Source organism: Sapajus apella, unplaced genomic scaffold (assembly GCF_009761245.1).
Source record: "Sapajus apella isolate SASKATOON/1434 unplaced genomic scaffold, GSC_monkey_1.0 scaffold34, whole genome shotgun sequence".
In the NCBI taxonomy this organism is placed as follows: domain Eukaryota; kingdom Metazoa; phylum Chordata; class Mammalia; order Primates; family Cebidae; genus Sapajus; species Sapajus apella.
In genome coordinates, this window is record NW_022436974.1 from 1,844,572 (window position 1) to 1,863,694 (window position 19,123).

General features: G+C 37.2%; 1 protein-coding gene across 1 annotated transcript in view; it reads right to left on the reverse strand.

The window, feature by feature from the left end:
* Positions 1–19,123, reverse strand: part of CNTN5 (contactin 5) — a 1,397,849-nt gene that overhangs the window by 3,986 nt on the left and 1,374,740 nt on the right. Inside the window, exons 22-24 of the mRNA XM_032295928.1 lie at positions 15,721–15,907; positions 15,165–15,277; positions 5,125–5,293 (exon numbers count right to left, since the gene is read on the reverse strand). Of these exons, the coding sequence (XP_032151819.1) occupies positions 5,125–5,293; positions 15,165–15,277; positions 15,721–15,907 (469 nt within the window). The remainder of the gene's footprint in view (positions 1–5,124; positions 5,294–15,164; positions 15,278–15,720; positions 15,908–19,123) is intronic.

A 19,123-nucleotide genomic window follows, 5' to 3' on the forward strand; every position in this document is an offset into this window, starting at 1 on the left:
AAGTTTAAAAATTTAAAAAGCTTATAAAGTGAGGGCCGGGCGCGGTGGCTCAAGCCTGTAATCCCAACACTTTGGGAGGCCGAGGCGGGTGGATCACGAGGTCAAGAGATCGAGACCATCCTGGTCAACATGGTGAAACCCCGTCTCTACTAAAAATACAAAAAATTAGCTGGGCATGGTGGTGTGTGCCTGTAATCCCAGCTACTCAGGAGTCGGAGGCAGGAGAATTGCTTGAACCCAGGAGGCGGAGGTTGCGGTGAGCCGCGATTGCGCCATTGCACTCCAGCCTGGGTAACATGAGTGAAACTCCATCTCAAAAAAAAAAAAAAAAAAAGCTTATAAAGTGAAACAGTTATAGTAAGCTAAAGTTAATAGGGAAAAACATTTGTTTTTATGAATGTAGTACAGCCTAAGCATACAGTGTTTATAAAGTCTATGATAGTGTACAATGAAGTCATAGGCCTTCACATTCACTCAGCAGTCACTCAGTGACTCACTGAAACTTCCGGCCCTGCTTACTCTGTTCCTGCTAAGTGCCCTATAGAGGTATCTTTTATCTTTTTTTTTTTTTTTTTTTTTTACAGACTGTATCTTTTTCTATATTTAGATACACAAATAGCATTGTATCACAATTACCCAGAGTATTCAGTACAGTATCATGCTGTATATGTCTGTGGCCTAGGAGCAACAGGCTATACCATATGTCCGAGGTGTATAGTAAGCTATACCATCTAAGTTTGTGTAAGTATACTCCATGATGTTCATAAAATGAAATTGCCTAAGGATGCATTTATTGGAACTTATCCCCATCCTTAAGAAGTACATGACTATGATGACTTCAATAAATTTTAAAATCTAATAACATTATTTTATTTACTGAATGTATGCATCCTTGATTGATTATTTCAGTTGAGTGGGCTTAAATTCTAGGTTCTCATGCCAAGCTTTGCAAAGAATGGTGATCTTTCATCACTCTTTCTTATACCAGGAGAGGTTCTTTTACAAGACCAAAACGTTGTATGCAGCTGATATATTAGAATGGCTGTTGGATTACACTGACTGATCCAAGGTTGATTAGTCTGATAGAGTTTTAGTAGCCCCACATAACCATAAACTAAGTGACTTTTAGATACTGACTTAGGAGTGGTTCTTGGTTCTTCAAGTCAGAAGTCTTCTGAAGCACCATGATAATAATTGATTATTTAATAAACGCTCATTATATGTCACATACTATACAACGCCTTTCATTTATGTTACCTTATTTGATCCTCATAACATTTTATGTGGTAAATACAATTATTTATTCCCCTGTTGCAGATGAGGGAACTGGGGCTTAGAAAGGCTGTAAACTTACTTAATGTAATTGAGGTAGGTATTAGTGGATTCAGGTACTCATGTATATTATCTATCTTAAAATGATGATTGGCCTTATTTAAAACCATTACTACTACTAATAATATACTACCCAATTGCTGGAATCTTCTGTTAAGGTATCCTCTCTGGCTAGACTGAGTGTAATGGGATTTTGGGGCTAATTTTAGTTGGAAAGATAGAGTCAGAATTTATTTTCCAGATGCTTAAGAGAGAATAATTTGGTGAACACACAAATGCGCGCACGCGCGCACACACACACACACACACACACACACACACAAATGCGAAAAGCAGTAAATCTTTCCTTTGAAAATTTTTACTGCGAATACGCTACTAGATCTTATTAATCGGCATATTGGAGAATGTTGCATGTATTTCAACTTGTACAAATGGGGTTATTGTGAAGCACATAGCCACTCGTGAGCTATAAGAAAGGTGAGTTGACAAAGACTCACTGGAGTGGTATGTGCATGCTTAATAAATAAAAAAATGTGAAACATCCTTTCTAGCTATTTAGAGTGGCCGCATGTTTGTTAAATCAACTTACATGACACTTTTATAAAAACACTTCACTTTCAGAATGCTAAGTAGGGTCTGTATCTCAAATTTCAAATAGAATCTACAAAGCTTTGACATAGCAAAACAAAAAAATAAAACCCCACAAAACAAAAGAAATACCAATATTAGACTAACTTCTTGCCCCAGCTGAAAAACTAACTAGCTGTTTCACTTGGGCAAGTCATTCGATTTCTTAGGCAACTGGTTTTTGGAATATAACAAAAATGAAACTAATCATGACTCAGGTTCACAGTCTAAGGTAGACAAGTAAAAGAATTTCCCATATTGAAACTCAGGAAGTGGGTAGTCCTGGCCAAATTGTTATTAACTAAAAAATAAAAGTTGACATTTTTTTTTCTTGGAATAGATGTTACAATTGAATTAAAAAATAAATGGGAGAATTGAGGATATCATAAGTGCTTCTAAGGCTGAAGCTGATCTTATTCAGATAGTACTACAGAATCTGATTGTATTAGAGTTGAAAGTAACCTTAGAGAGTCAGAGAAGAATAAATATCTAATTCAAAAGATTGCTAGAAAGATAAAATAGTATATAGAAAACACCTAGTTTAGTGTCAGGAGCATGATGAGCTCTCAGTAAATGCTCATTTTATTGCTGTCTGGGAATTTGATGTGCTGAAGCAAGAGGAAGGTTGTCATATTTTTTCCTTTTCACAAAATAGTCTTTTAAGATGCTCTTAGAAATTTGGCACACTCATCTGAACAATTCAGTTGTGAAATAATTAATGCAGAGACATTATGACTGTTGTTCCTGTTGCAACTACACGTTTATAAATGAATCATAAAGCGTATTAAATTTTTGTGTGACCACAGTGAAATTTAAATTTTTGGATCTTTTCCCCAGGATTTCTGAAAAAGTCACATTTCTCCCATCTTATGTTTTGTATATTTTTTTAAGTGATCCTATTTTTTTTTTAATTGTAGTTTAGGTTCTGGGGTACATGCGCAGATCATGCAGGATTATTACATAGGTGCATACATGGCCATGTGGTTTGCTGCCTCCATTCCCCGTCACCTATATCTGGCACTTCTCCCCGTTACCCCTCCCCAACCTCCCCACCCCCCGCTGTACCTCCCCTACCTCCACCAACAGACCCCAATGTGTGATGTTCCCCTTCCTGTATCCATGTGTTCTCATTGTTCAACACCCGCCTATGAGTGAGAACATGTGGTGTTTGATTTTCTGTTCTTGTGTCAGTTTATTGAGAATGATGGTTTCCAGTTTCATCCATGTCCCTACACAGGACACGAATTCCTTTTTTATGGCTGTGTAGTATTCCATGGTGTATATGTGCCACATTTTCCTTGTCCAGTCTATCGTCAATGGGCATTTGGGTTGCTTCCAGGTCTTTGCTATTGTAAAGAGTGCCGCAGTGAACATACATGTGCATATATCTTTATAATAGAAGGATTTATAACTCTTTGTATTTTTAACTATTCATTTAAAAATACTTTAGATGTACTGAAAAGTTGTAAGACTAATTAATTCACCCAGATTCCTTAAATGTTGACAGTTTATCGTTTCACTTTATTAATTCAATATATATATATTCATTTTTCCTTAAAAATTTGAATTGAAATTACAGACATGATACACAGTTTCCTCTAAATATTTTATGGTTCCTAAAAATAAGGCTTTTAAAAAATATAATCACAGTACAGTTTTTAAAAACATGGAATTAATGTTGATGTAATATTATCTAATTTACAGGTATCCAAATCGTATCCATTATCAATAATGTTCCTTATTTCATCTTGCATTTTTCTGTGAGAACTTATCAAGTATTATAAGTGGGAGCTAAATGATGAGAACACATGGTTATATAGAGGGGACCAGCACATGCTGGGGCCTGTCAGTGAGTGGGGGTTGGAAGGAGAGAGAGGATCAGGAAAAAAAACTAGTGTGTACTAGACTTAATACTGGGATGATATAATAATCTGAACGACAAAACCCTATGACACAAGTTTACTGACGTAACAAACCTGTACATACACCCCTGAATTAAAAGGCTTAAAAAAATTATCAGGTATTATGTCCGTAGCTTTTCCTCAAAGTTCCGGTTTGTCTAATTCTTTTCTACACTGTATTTATCTCCCATTTCACTTTGTGGCATAAGAAAAAAAAGAATCACAAGTAATGCCTCTGATCTGATTTCAAGTTGATGAATATGTTAAATAACATAGGGCCACATACAGAGCCTGATGGGACATTTCCCTGTAGGTTGATAATTCTGCTTGGGAATGATTGTTCAACAAATAATGTTCCAAATTACTCATTAATTGTACACAAAAAATGTTTTGTAACGTTCTCATAAACTTGTCTGATACCTTTAAAATTAGTAATTTACATATCTGATTAGTTTGCTTCCTTTTTTCACTACCTCTACAAAATGGTTACTGTCTTGTAAATTTCTAAAATCTCACTTCCTTTAATCGCTTTTCCCTTGCTTATGTAATAATGATGGTGGTGGTGAAGACACGTGGTTTGGATACAATCATATCCAGGTTTTGATCCTGGTTCTGACACTTAGTAATAGCACGGTCTTCGGGAAGTTACTTAAATGTTTTCTGCAAAACAGTAAAAATGTCACCTATCTCATATGATTGTCACTAAAATTAGATGATGTATGTAAAGCACTTTTGATCATGGCTGACATATAAGGGTCAGTGAAAACTAGCAGTGATTAATATTGCTAATAATAATGTTCAATAAAATTTATAATTTCTTTAGAAATTAATAAACATGCCCAAATTTTAATTTTAAAAGCTTCCCTTTAAACTCCTTATTTTCTAACAATAAAGGCAATCAAGGCAACATAAATGTAGGTATGTTGTGTAATATCAGTGTCTAGTGTAATACCAGTTTAAAACTTATACTCCAAAAACGCAACAGCCAGCATGGTACTAATTGACACCAGGACAGGCAAGGACATTTCCCAAATCAGTGCATTCTAATGAAAATGTCCACACCTTTACAGATTTGTAGAAATTCTGCAATTGTCAGCAGACTACTATGGTTCATATTAATCAGTAGATAATATAAAAACAAGAGAAGAGAAACCCCTCAAAATCTCTGAGCCATGTAATCTATCACATTATCAATTTTGATGACTTTCATACCATCTTGAAATTGTTGGTTGTCAGCAATTAAGCCTACTATGTTAAAACTTACCTGAATATGATGGTACCCTAATTTGAGAACTGGCTGTTCCATCTCCTCCTTCACTGCATGCTCGAACTTCAATTATATAGACTCCTGCATCAGGGAGTGGTACTACTGCTTGCAGTTTCTGTGTTTCAATAACTTGGCTGTTGCTGTGACCCTCTTGCCTATAAAAAACCTATGAGTAATAACAGAAGTTTAAACATTTAATATGAAAGATTACAAATGCATATTGACTACTGTGTGTCACATTTTGAGATAAGCACAAAAAGCTTTCAGTTTAGGCAGGTACGTAAGCAAATGTAATGCAAGCACAGTATACTGCAGTAGAAGAATGCAAAAGGGCCATGGAGGTACAGAAGAGAGTGTTTAATCTTGTCTAGAGCTTTAGTGAAGGCCTTCCAGAGGAAGTGATGTCTGAGCTATATATACATACGATAGAGTGGACCATTTGGAGGAAAGGAAGGGAATTTCAGAAAGAGATAAGAGAAAATTAATAAATACATCTAAGCAGTAAGAAACAATGGCATGAGGGTAAAGAATGGAGAGGGGGACATATGGGAATAGTGAGGAATGAGGCAAGAGAAGTAGGCAGTGAGGAGGCAGATCGTGGAGACTCTGTTATGTTTGGTTGTTGAAATGAACGATATCCTAAGGGAGTTTGGAAAGCTCTCATCTTCCAATTGTTTGAAAGGCGTAAAGAGAAAATTTGTTAAACATGTCAATAATACATCCTTAATAATGCAAGAAACAGCTGAAAGTGAAAATTTTATTTTTTTAAATTTTTACTTTGGTGGTGGTTTGCTTTTTGGTAAAACCAGCATTGGATACATTGTGTAGCAAAGCCAAAGCTTTTTAGACATCTGTTGTGGTATTATAGTTAAATATGCATGCACGAAAAACAGAAATTTGGAAGTGCAAATCAGGTCACAGGATAATCCTGTGTTTACATATTAGAAAATGAAGGCCATAAAGGTTAGGTGACTTTTACAAGACCATGTGGCTAGTTAGGGTAGAAATCTCATTAGGAGAATTATATATGTTACTCACTTAAGAGCTATTTTACTATATTGTACTATTACTCATTTGCCTCCAAAAATAGTCAAAATTTTTCTGGTATAATCAAGTAGCACCAGTTGTGTTTATATGTATTTTTATTCAGATTGTTTTTTGCCTTTTTCATAATTATTGGTATTATAAGTATATAATGAAATAAAAATGGCTTTTATTCATACAGATCTGGATACCAAACAATTTCCTATAAAACAAAAGAAAGCAAAATCCATACCTTCTTGGCTGGGAAAATTTGGGCAAGTTACTAACTTTTGTGAACTTCAATTTATTCTACTGTATGGTAGAGATAATAGTGATGTTTGGAGTTTTAGGGGAATAAAATAAGAAAGTGCATGTGGAATGCAAGCACAGGACCTGGTGCATGACAAGCTTAATAAGAGAAAGCTGCTCCTTCTGTTCCCATCGTTGTTTATTCACTATTAAAGCGTTGGTATTTCAAGTGCATCATAAAATATAAATTGGCTTGGGAAATTAGATAAAAATTGACATACATTTTCTTGTGGAAAATGTGTTTTGAGCTTGAATTAACTTACATACAAAAAAACCAAAAATTCTTTAGAGAAGCAATATTTCCACATATTGAAGCCTGTGTGTATTTGATCTCTCTGAATTCTAGTAGTAAATGCTCCCTCAATTTCACTTCCTTTCTTTTAATTTAATGTTAAATGTACTTCAGGTTCTTAGGACGGAAGTGACTTCTCCATTTAAGTATGGCATGCAATAATTGTATCTACTGAAATCCTTATTATGAAGGATGCTATAGCCTCAAGGTAAATGCAAGGTGATAACAGCATTACCAAACATTTATTGGACATCTCATGCAGGCCAGGCATAGTGCTACATATTGGAGATTCATCAGAGAACAAGACCACATGGTTTTGGTCTTCCTGGCATTTATAGTCTAAAAATTGAAGACAGACAATGCAATGAAGTGTGATATGTACTGCAATGGGAAATATATTTGATGCTATAGTAATGCACAAAGTTTGTACTTAGTCAAGCCTGGGGAAATCAAGAACACTTCCTGGAGGGTGCCTAAAGCAGCTTCTTTTGTTTTAAAATGTGACAAATGTTTCTATATTTATGCTTTCGATTTCAGCTGGAGCGTTGTGATGAATTAGAATTCTGATCATCCATGTGAGATAATTAGAAAGCAAATTTATGGGAATGAGAAAGTATGTAAATTGGTGAGGATTGGCAGGGGAGTGACTATTTTAGAGGACACTGTTATTATGGTTCAATAAATTACAATTCTTATGACAAAGAAAAATACAGCCGGTAATGCATATCTAATGTTGCTGTAAAATCTGGTATCGAAGAAAAATTTGTGGATCAGTTGAGATTTAGGATTAAAAGTTAAAGGCAGGGAAAAAATCAGTTAGTGGCATTAAAAGGAGTTTGAGATTAAGTGTGGCCTTTTACCAAATATTCAGGGTGATGTAGTGCTGTACATATATGTAGATCTATTAAGTGAAAAGATACATTAAATTAATAGTTAACCTTCAGTGCTTTAGAGAACCTTGGCTCATTTTAAAATCCTGATTTAGAAAAGATGAATGAGAAATATGAGAAGGTTAAGGAGTTATCAAGACATGTAAAAAATAGTTATTTACAGTAAGGGGTGCAAAGAGTTCTTAATAGAATATGGACATTTATAGATTGACAGGTATGTTTCTACATAAAGGAAATTGTCTAATGTATGGTCAAGACTATTCTCAAATTTTGGTATAAAAAACTGAGAGCAGTGGGTTATCCAAAGAGATGATCCTAAATAGAAAGTTAATGTAGTTTTACTACTCTCAAAGGCATGATCTGGAAATGGCTCTTCTGTGTGTTTGATGGTAGTAGAATACTGAGGTGAACATGCTAAAAACATAAAAGAATAGATTTGTGCTGGTTATACCCAAATTCCTCCTGAGAAGGATGGCTTATATTAAAGGCCTATTCCTCTGCTGAGCATCTTGGGAAGAGTTGATGGGAACAACCGCTTTTTATAATACAGGGTGAGGAATCAAAAGCCCCGGCAACAATGGGATGGGTAGGAAGGACCCCGTAAGGCAGTGGAAGTTAGAGGAATTGAAATTGGGAGACACAGTATCAGTGAGAAGTCGCTGCCTGCAGGGTGGCTGAACACATTTTTAACAAGACTTCCTTTTGTTGCCTTTCAGATGTTTGCTTGTATGTTATTTCTTTTTAACTCTATCTTCCCGACATTTCCAAAAAGTCTACTTTATATGTATACTGGATATGATATGAACCATTTCTGTTTCAACTATTTAAAATTCTGGAAAATTTTAGGCACAAATGAACGTAAAGGGGATACTATAATGAACCTCATGTATCTATCATCCAACTGAAGTCATTATATATGAGTCTTTGTAATTTGTGGAAACACAGAAAAGGTTGAGTTTCATATTTGGAGTGAATATAAGATGAAGGATAAGCTGCAAAATACAAGAAATCAGATTCTAGAGTGGCTATAGACTATACAGTTCCCAAGAAGCTGGAGAAATACAGGGATGGGCTTCAAAGTTCTAGTGGGTATGTAAAAACACTATCAACCCAAGTGTACATATATCTCAGGAATCTAGAAGCTCAGCTGATACCTAAGTTGCTTAAACAAATGAAAACCTCTGTATTTGAGATGGGTTGGCATATTCCCACCCAAACCTTATCTTAAATTGTGCCTCCCACAATTCCTACATGCATGTTGTGAGAGGGACCTGGTGGGAGGTAATTGAATCACAGGGGCAGGTCTTTCCTGTGCTATCCTCATGATAGTAAGGAATTCTCATGAGGTCTGATGGTTTTATAAAGGGAGGTTTCCCCGCACAAGTTCTCTTCTCTTGTCTACTGCCATGTGAGACATTCCTTTCACCTTCTGCCATGATTGTGAGGCCTCCCCAGCCATGTAGAACTGTGAGTCCATTAAAAGTGTTTATTTTATAAATTGCTCAGTCTTGGGTATGACTTCATTAGCAGTGTGAAAATGGACTAACACAGTATTGATGGATTGTATAATAACTAGTAAACTTTGGGCCTGATTTCCTTGTGTTTGCCCCAGCTCTGTAGACAGGTGGAAAGTAGAGGTGGGTGAGGGGAGATATATGGTGAAGGGGATATATATCTAGGAAAGGCTGTTTTCTAGACGTAGACTTGAAAAACTAATAGTTTTCACTTGGATTATAGCCTGAGGCCCCTGTCCTGAATTTCTTCTGACGGCTTGTCTATTTTTCGAAGGGATAAAAGTTTCTGTTGGTGGGGAAGGGGACATTTGCTGAAGTGAAAGCATAGCCCCTGAGCATTTAGTTTTCTGTTCCCTTTCACTCAACCATAAGTGTGTGTGCAGAAAATAAGGTGGAGGTAAAATGGTTGTTTTACTTTATAATCTAGGTAAAGTACTTTCATGATGTAAAGAAAAAAAATTTCCATTTTCAAGAACATTAAAAATTATGGCTGAATATACTTTAGCCCATATGTTTTGTTTTGGCATTTCTTTAGTAACACCAGTAATGGTGAGTCTTATAACATGTGCAAGAATTAGTAAGGATTCTAGATAGAGACCTCAAATTATAGGAGTTGTAGAAATAAAATTTTCTTGGTTTAAAAACATTTATTTGAAAAAAATTAGTCAAAGTAGGAACACTTTTATTTGAAGTTTTGTTTCACTTTCCCAATCATTCATAAATAATGTATTAATAAAATAGGCAGCTGATTCTGAACTGGGGAATGTAAAAACAGCAAAATAAATAAACTGGCACATATTTATTGACCCGAAGAAAAGTCATAAATATGGTAAATAAATTACCAAATTGGATTTGGCTTCTTAAATGGAAAGTAATTTTGAGTGGAAATAATGTATATTATTATCTGGTGCAGTAAGGGGTGTTTACAGCAGACAATCCTTTCCAACCTCTTTCTAGTTCTCTAGGCTTCTATTTCTTACTTGTTAATGGAAGCTGTGGTATCTTGAAATTATTGCCATTAAATCTGGATTTCTTAAACAAGTTTCCAAGAAGTCCAGGATCTCTTGGACAATCTCAAAAATGAATCAGTGAGAAATTTCACCACAAGATAATCCTGAATGTTTACCTGAATGAATCAAATTTTAATGTGTTACATATTATGCAGTTATATATGTTTCTATTCCATCCATCTTTCACGATATTCTTGGTCACTTTTGAAGGCCCTGATGAGATTTTGTGGTCTGGAGATCTTTTTTTTTTTTTTCTCCTAAGATCTGTCAACAAAATTTCTGTTATCGTCATCTTTCTCTGGTTATATCTGGTAGTTATATATGTTGCTGACACCTCAATATCTGAAGTCAAGGAAGGAAGTAAGAGCTATGCTGCTATGGTTTTAATATGTCCTCTGCAAAATTCAGGGGTTGCCAGTGTGATGGTATTAAGAGGTGGGGCCTTTAACAGGTGATTACACCGCAAGGACTTCTCTTCTTATGAATAGGATTAATACCCTTATAAAACAGGCTTCTCATGACTATTGGCTCTTTTACCTTTCTGCCTTCTGCCAAGTGAGGACACAGCGTTCCTCCCCTCTGGAGGATACAGCTTTGAAGGCACCATTGTGGAAACCAAAATTAGACCCTTATTAGACACAGAGTTTGCTGGAGCCTTGATCTTGGACTTCCCAGCCTTCATAACTAAGAGAAATAAATTTCTATTTTTTTATAAATAACCCAATCCCAGTTCTTTTATTACAGCAGCACAAAAGAACAAAGACAGTGTTTTCTTAGACAATGGGTTGCTCAAATGTCAAATTCTGCTGTTTTATCTTATGCTATTTCTATAGTTTACTTTCCAAGATTACAATTACTTTATTAATATAAGCTTTATAATTTTATAATGTGCTGATACACAGTTTTATAGTGTTCTTATTAAATTCCATGGAAAATGGCAAAATATTTTAAAAATTCCCAGAGGTATTAAAGCACATTTATCTGCCTGTAGGGAGTTCAACTACTAAAGATTAAAGAACACAGTATTTTTGCATTATATTATTTACTTTTTAAATTTTTTACTAATACATAATAGATGTACACATTTTCAGAGTATATATGATAATTTAATACATTTGTATCATGTGTAAAGATCAAATCAGGATACCTTAAATATTTATCTTTTTTTTTACGGTAGGAACACTCAAATTATTCTCATCTAGCTATTTTGAAGTATACAATAGATTATTAACTGTAGTCACCCTTCTGATTTATCGAACACCAGATCTTATTTCTTCTATCTTACAGTATATTTGTACCCATTGAATAACCTCTCTTTGTTCCTCTCTCTCCTTTCCACTTCCTGGCCTCTGATAACCACCAGACTCTGTCTTTATGAGATCCAGTTTGTCGTGTACTTTTTCAGAATGTCTACCCTGTATATAGCATCTTAACTATACAAAAGAATCATTTATTACATGATTTATGCACTCAGTATATGGGGAAAAATCCACTTTTTCCTCCACATTTATCATGTTTCAATAACTTTCACAACCTGGATATTTCCCAGATAAATACTTTTCTGAATTCTTCGGTCTTAAACTGGCCTTGATGTAAAAGGTGGAATATACAATCCCTGCATTTTACACCTCAGGTATTAATCCCAAGTTCTCAGTCTCAGACCTACACATGATATATATTTCAAGTGATCCTTTCTGCTTGCAAAAGTGAAGTAGTTTGCAAAGACAAAGAGTGAACATTAAGTGACCTCCCTTTTTAATATGTTAATTAACTATAGAAACTCTCCCTTTCCCTGATTAGCAAGAAGTCTTCTGCCTCAAATGTTACAATAATCCTAGGGGCAAATTCAGTCTTAACAGGTCAGGCCTGTCTCAAATTGCCTTGTGGAAAGAGAAATGATTACTGTGCTATGTCCCTATTTTATTAATTTTTGTAAGTGACACACATTATTGTGCTTAAGAAGAGGTGGCCTGCTATTATAGTGGCGCTACTCTTGGTCGGCAGTAATTTTGGGGAAGTAGTAGGAATCAAAAGGATTCCTAGTACAAAAAGCTTCTCCTTCTGAGTATCATACCCAGTCCTGGTCATTCTATATTTGTGTGCACCTCCGGATGGTACAATTCTTTAACTGCTGTATCGGGATCCTTGCCCAGGCTGCAGTACTTCTCCTCAAAGTCACACTCAGAAAAGGGGCTCCAAGCTTGTGTTCTCTGGGTTATAGCTCTTTAGTTTATATTCTCAGTATTATTTCTAAATATATTCCTGTCCCATTGTGACTGAGTCAGAAGGAGCTTTCATTCTTTGCTGCCCTATGAAAACCCTGGATTCTGAAGATAATCCAATCTTGGGGTTAAGCTCTGTCCAGTCTGAAGTCCCCTGTCTCTCAGGGAGCCCTTCCTGTGAGCAGTGTGGATTATGCCACTCATCAGAAAAGTTTTATAAAGTTTAGTTGCAAAGGAGAAGATTTTGAGGTCTCACTCCATTTGTTATCAGCAGACTTCTTTTATAAGAATCAATTCTTTGGGCTGCCTGCGATGGCTCATGCCTGTAATCCCAGCTCTTTGGGAGGCCAAGGCAGGCGGATCACCTGAGGTCGGGAGTTTGAGACCAGCCTGACCAACATGGAGAAACCCCATCTCTACTAAAAATGCAAAATTAGCTGGGTGTGGTGCTACATGCCTGTAATGCCAGCTACTTGGGAGGCTGAGGCAGGAGAATCGCTTGAACCCGGAAGGTTGAGGTTGTGAGCCAAGATTGCGCCATTGCACTCCAGCCTAGGTGACAAGAGCAAAACTCCATCTCAAAAAATAAAATAAAATAAAGAATCAGTTATTCTTTCTCAGGGTTATAAGGAAGTGCAACCATTTCAAGAACATGAAGGAAAAAAAAATCTCTGGCAATGTATGCCTACTTGTCATTAATTTATACAACTAAAATGGACTATGCTAGTGATTCTTCCCCCAGCAACAAGGGATTCCAGCATGACCTTTGCTATCTTTATTAAGAGGGAACTGGCAGGCAACTTTTAAAGATCAGTCTCTTTGTTAAAATTTAAAAATGTGTTACCTAATGAGGCATTCTCCTCCAATGGTATCTGTTTTTTAATAAGCACATTTTATATGCCAAGCACTTTATATAAATTATTCTTTAGAAAATCCTTTATTAACAGACAGAATTATTATGGTTACTGTATTATTATTGCTATTTTAGCCATTTGTGACGTTAAGAAAATAAAACCCAGGGTGTTTAAACAACTTCTTCAAATTACACAACTAGGATTTGAGCTACGTCTGTCTAACCCAGTGGCCGGTGATGTTTTTTCCTCTGCACAACAACAAATATCAAGTTTATGCTGGAAAAAATACATATTTGATAATACACATATATAAATAACCATATAAGACATTTCTGTTGGGACCAACATTAATTATTCATCCATTTTAGAAACAGGAACAAAAAATAAGATAAAGTCCTTGCCTTCAAGGACTTCAGTCTCTTTGGGGAGACAGTCATATATAAAAGTAAGAACGATGACTGGGATAGAGGTGTCAACTGTGAACAAAGAGCAATGGCACCTAGCCTGGGATACCTACAGCCAAGCTCAATCAAGTATTTTTCTAGTTACATTGTATCTCTGTATTCTCACTTGAAAGGTACCTATGCCATATGAGACTTTGAGTTGACCATACACTTTTATCTGAATTTCTCTTGCATTTTACTTTGCCTCTCCAGTTTGGGATATAGTTCATCATAGTTCTAATGCTATTAGATCGGTTCTTGAACGGTCTATCACATTTCCTGCCTAACTGCTATCCCTAAGTGTTAAACAGTGTATTTGCCTAAGAGTAGAAGTTGTGAGGATACAGTCTTTGGGGAAGGGAGGGAGAGGAGAGGAGTAAGGGCACGATATAGAAAATGACCCACCTGCCCTCCCTTCAAAAGACCAAATTCAGTATTCCCGAGCATTACTGATGGGTGTGTGTGTGTCTGTGATCTATCCTAATTACAGTAGGTAATAAATGCTAGTTTGTGTCATATAATATTAATGGAAATTAATTTAAAATATTTCATTTATAACTTCAGTTTTTAGCTCCTCATAGTTCATCATTTTATGTATTGAATACTGTGTTACCATCTCTGATAGTTGAAAACCCATGTATAACGATTTATAGAGCCTCAAATTTCAGCGTTTTATATACTGAATACTGCATTATTATCTCTGATAGTTGAAAACCCACGTATAATGATATTTTCAGTCTAAATATTATCACTGAAACATTTTAAAGTATATACTTAATATAATATAAAATATTGTGAATATTCAACTAATTATTCTGTGTGAAGTTTAATGCAGCAAATAGAATCTGACATTATAAAACAAGAATTTGAAATTGAGCCAATTCAATGCATAGGTCACATATATTTTAAAATCAGATAACAAAGTTATTTTTCAAAACCAAACTGCACACGTTATCAAATTTCCAGATCTTACTGTCACATAGCAGAATGACTATGTGAATGCTGTGTCTGTTTTGGAGCTTGCTGTGTCTCTCCCTGGATTGTTTTTTTCTATCTACTGTCCTGGTCCTTGCATTTTTATTCTTCTTCTGTTTCCTTGCTAATAGAATGTCTTTCCACTAAAACAAAATGGTCCCATATTTGTTAGCTGCCAACAAAGTTAGTCTCCTGGGGGAATATGCCAGAATTCTCTGCCTACGTTCTTTTCGTCCTAATATCATGCTTCAGAGAGTCATCTTCACACTACGTTCAGATTGTCACTGCTTTTCCTACTCCTTCCCTTTCTATGCCTTGTGTAGTTGAAACTAATTTTGACTGCCTTGGCTTCTCTATATATGGGAAGGCTACCCTTGTAAGATAAAAATTGAAAATGATTGGGAAAAAAATTGTTAATGGGTCTTTTACGCCTTACTAATTTTCTATCCTTATAATAACAGTTTTGGAGATGAGTATCTATGCAAAAGAGGGAAGAAATACTGACCTTGTAACCCACAACGTCAGATTCGTTGGCTAATGGTATGACAGGTTCCCAGCCCAGAGAAATCTGAGAGCCTTGCTGCTCCCACCTGAGGTTGCTAGGTGCTTGACTAGGGGCTGCAAGATAAAAAGGGAAAGTGAACTGACAAGGATTCATAAATACATTTCTTCATTTAATTCCTTGTGAGTATCTCAGTCTTTTCTCCTGCTTAGTAGTTGGCTGGCAATCTAGGCTTCCTTCCAGCTGGAGTCAGATAAGGAGGGTTTTACTCCAGGAGTGTCATTTTAATAGCTACTCTACTGAGCTTTTGAGCTTGAATCCTTTTATCTCCCGTCTGTGTCAAAATCGCTTAGCCTTGTTTCACAGGGAGATAACCTTTATCTACTGTGAATGCAAACGTTTCTGAGCTAGTTTTAGCATTCAGATCTAAGCACTGAAGCTAGACTATGAATCAAAACTCCCCTTTGACTCTGCTTATTATGCACCTCACATGGCTTTCAGAAATGTTATAAGATGTTTCCCTTTTGTCTGAAACAAACAAAAAGCCCAGGTCACTTACGGGATTTCTTGGTGGTTGCACTCACTTCACTGCTAGGTGGTCCATATCCAGCTCCATTGTAAGCCCTCACTGTGAAGTGATACAACGTATTTCCTTCTAATCCTGTTAGGATGACAAAGGACTCGTTCCCTCTAGTTTTGACTGTTTCTGCTGTATCTTCTTGTTCCATGTCTTTCCAGTAACCAACCTGTCAGCAAATTATCACATGGAAGGTTAATTGTAAAGCTTCCTCTGTACTTGTGGCTGCTTGAACTTTTTCTCCTTTTTGGATGTTGCTGGAGTCCACCCACAGGAAGAAATCACTCATGGATCACACAATTATCAGGTCTTACTGAGAAGGCCAAAATACATTCCTAATCCAGGTCTGCTTTGCATCTGTGTAAACTGCAGCACTACAGCAGTACTCAGCAAAACAACAAAAGCTGCTACCTTATAGCCTGGTGGCCTGAAAGACTGAAAATGCAGCCTCACCTTAAGGAAGAATCATTCAAAGAAATTGGAATACTTTTCTCTCATAGGTCATCAGAACCATTTACCATTCAAAACCATGAAACTTCAAATGAATTATCTGAATATGTGGCATGTAAACATTTCCTGTTGGGGTTCACATAAAGGTGAACCACACAAGCTGTATCAGTTTAATGGAGAAGAGGTGGCAGAATAATAGATAACGTTGGAGTGATTTGAATGTAGAGAAACAGCATAGTCAGGATCTGGGGGAAGGGAGGGAGAGGGAGGCAGAAAGAAACAGCTTTCTGTCAAAACCCTTTTTATGCATTGAGACCATGTTTCCTGGTTAGGAGCTTATGGTTATCTGGCCTCAGCAAACTGGATTTCTTTGTGAGATTCAATGACTATCCCGCAATTAAGCTAAAGCTTTACTTTGTTCAGGTACTAAAACTAGTACTTAAGTATGTGTCAGTGCAAGAAAGAGTAGCATTTTCCGTTCTATTTACTGTTGATAGAGGCAGGAGGCAGAGAAATTCTAGGCAGACAGGAATGGGGTGAAACTCCAACTTCAAGCCAAGAAGCCTTAAACCTATGGGCTGAAGTGAGAACTTCTATACCTTTTTGCATGTTCTCACCTGATTTGTTCTTTCTGGATAACGCTGTTTTACTGATCAAATCTTGCCTTTTCCAAAACCACCTATGGCCCATCCCCACCATCAGTCAGAAGCAATGAGAGAGGGCTGGACTTCAGAGGAGAGACAGATTGACTTCAGAGAAGAGACAACCTAATTCTGGGGAAGATAACCTTACTTTCCCATCCCCTTTCCAGCTTCCCTCTCCACTGAGAGCTTCATCCTTCAGTAAAATTCTCCACCTTCACCATCCTTCAGTTTGTTTGTGTGACCTCATTCTTCCTGGACACCAGACAAGAGCTTGGGACTCACCAATTGCAAGTACCCAGAAAGTCTGTCACACCAGCCCTTTACCCTTGCCAGTGGAGGGTAGTTGCCCCATATGATGCGCCAAGGGGTCAACTGAGCTGCTAACACATAGCTGTCCATGGATGGCAGAACTAAGAGAGCACTGTAACACTTCCTCTGGGGTTTTGGGGTCACAGGCACCCTCACCTGGGTACCACCGTGGGTCCTGCCCAGAGCTTGCTCCTGTCAGCTGAGCTACTAACACACAGCCATCTGTGGACAGTCAAGGTAAGAGAGGACTGTAACACTCCCTTTGGAGTTTCAAGGTTGCAGACACCCTCACCTGGGAACTAATGAAGGCCCCACACAGAGCTTGCTACTGTCAGCTGAAATACTAACACACAGATGTCCCCAGACAGCAGAGCTAAGACAGCACCATTATACTCCCTCTGGGGCTTAGGGTCACAGGCACCTGGTATCACCTGGGCACCACCGTGGGCCCCACATGGAGTTTTATCCTGCCAGCGTTTGGACTGGCTGGCAGCATACCACACTTGTTCATGTACGCCGGTTCTGGCTGTGGGCCCCACATTGAGCTTGCTCTCATGCTCTCTCCCACACAGGGTTCAGTGCAGTAGTCTGAGTAAATGGGGCTACTGCTGTCACAAATCTGATGAATGGGCCAAGAAAAATCTTGCATTACTGTGTTGAAGTTCATGAGAGAGTACTTCTTTTTTCCCCCCTACTTAATTGCTTTGGTGAAAGTAGTAGATTACTGCACCTATTTTACCCTTCTTCATGTTTTGTGTACTGTGGAGTTTAGAAAAGGAAACATATTTTCCAGATTCTCTTTCAGCTAAGGTTGCTAAGGGGGCTGCTCTACACTGAGGGCAGTGAGAAGTTTAATTGGAATTTGGAGACATTCTGCAACATGTCTCTGATTTCCGTTTCCAGTGGTGACCATAGGAAGTCATTATATGCTCTGATCTCTATAATGAACATTTGGATTATCATGACATACTAAGGACCTCTACCAGCCTCAGTGCTGGTTGAAAGCAAAAGGAACAAGAAATGGAAAGAGGAGGAAGGAAGTTACAAATTGCAGCTACACCTTTATGAAATGAAGACCATAGTAATTAGCCGTATTTTCTTCCTATTATTTTGTATTTTTTTAATAAATATTAAATAACTTTAGTGTCTTCACTTCTTCTTATATTTTATATGGAGTGTGTTATTGGTAGGTAACTTTCTGATGTAGTTTGCTGGAGAAGGGGCAAGCCTTCTCCGTGAGATGGACAAATTGACCAATGGGATTTTCTTGGTTCTTCCTGTTGGGCAGAGGGTGAGCACATTTTTATTTATAAAAAAAGAGATACTTGCATTATGTTAGTATGAAATGTTGTTGTTACTAATTCTTGCATTTAGAAAGTGACTGAATGGGGAAAAAAGTGTATGTGGATGTTGAGTAACCAAAGGGATACCACGGTAGTGCTCAACATCCAATTTACCCACGTTCTAGTGTGCCTTTGCATACTGAAGACGTAGATGAAAGTTCATATTTCCAAGACTTCCTTGGAGGGTTCTTGATGTTTTAGGTTCAGTCAGTCAGATGCAGGTGCGTGACATTTGAAAGCAGAAGATGGTTGAACTTTTGCCACTCTGACAAGCACAGTAATGGAGTCATGATTTTTTCTTCTTTTCACCTTGTGGTAGCATTAATAACTGTCTCACTGCGTGGCTACTGGCTTTCTGGGAGTCAAGAAGCAGGGTACAGGACAGCCATTTTGCTGTTGCAAAACAGCTGGCATGGTGGGATTCAGGAACTGGCAGCAACTGTAGAGGGCTCTTCATGATGAAAGTTTCCTGAAGATGGTGCCATGTTAATCATCTTTCTAACCATGGCAGTGGAATGGGCTCCTGGAGCTGGTAGTTTCCTGTTTTCAGAAGCCATCAGCCTCTTCCTTTGTGTCTTGGTCCTATGGTTTGGCTTTGAGAATCATTCCTGAGAGATCACATTGCAGTCTATTAATTTA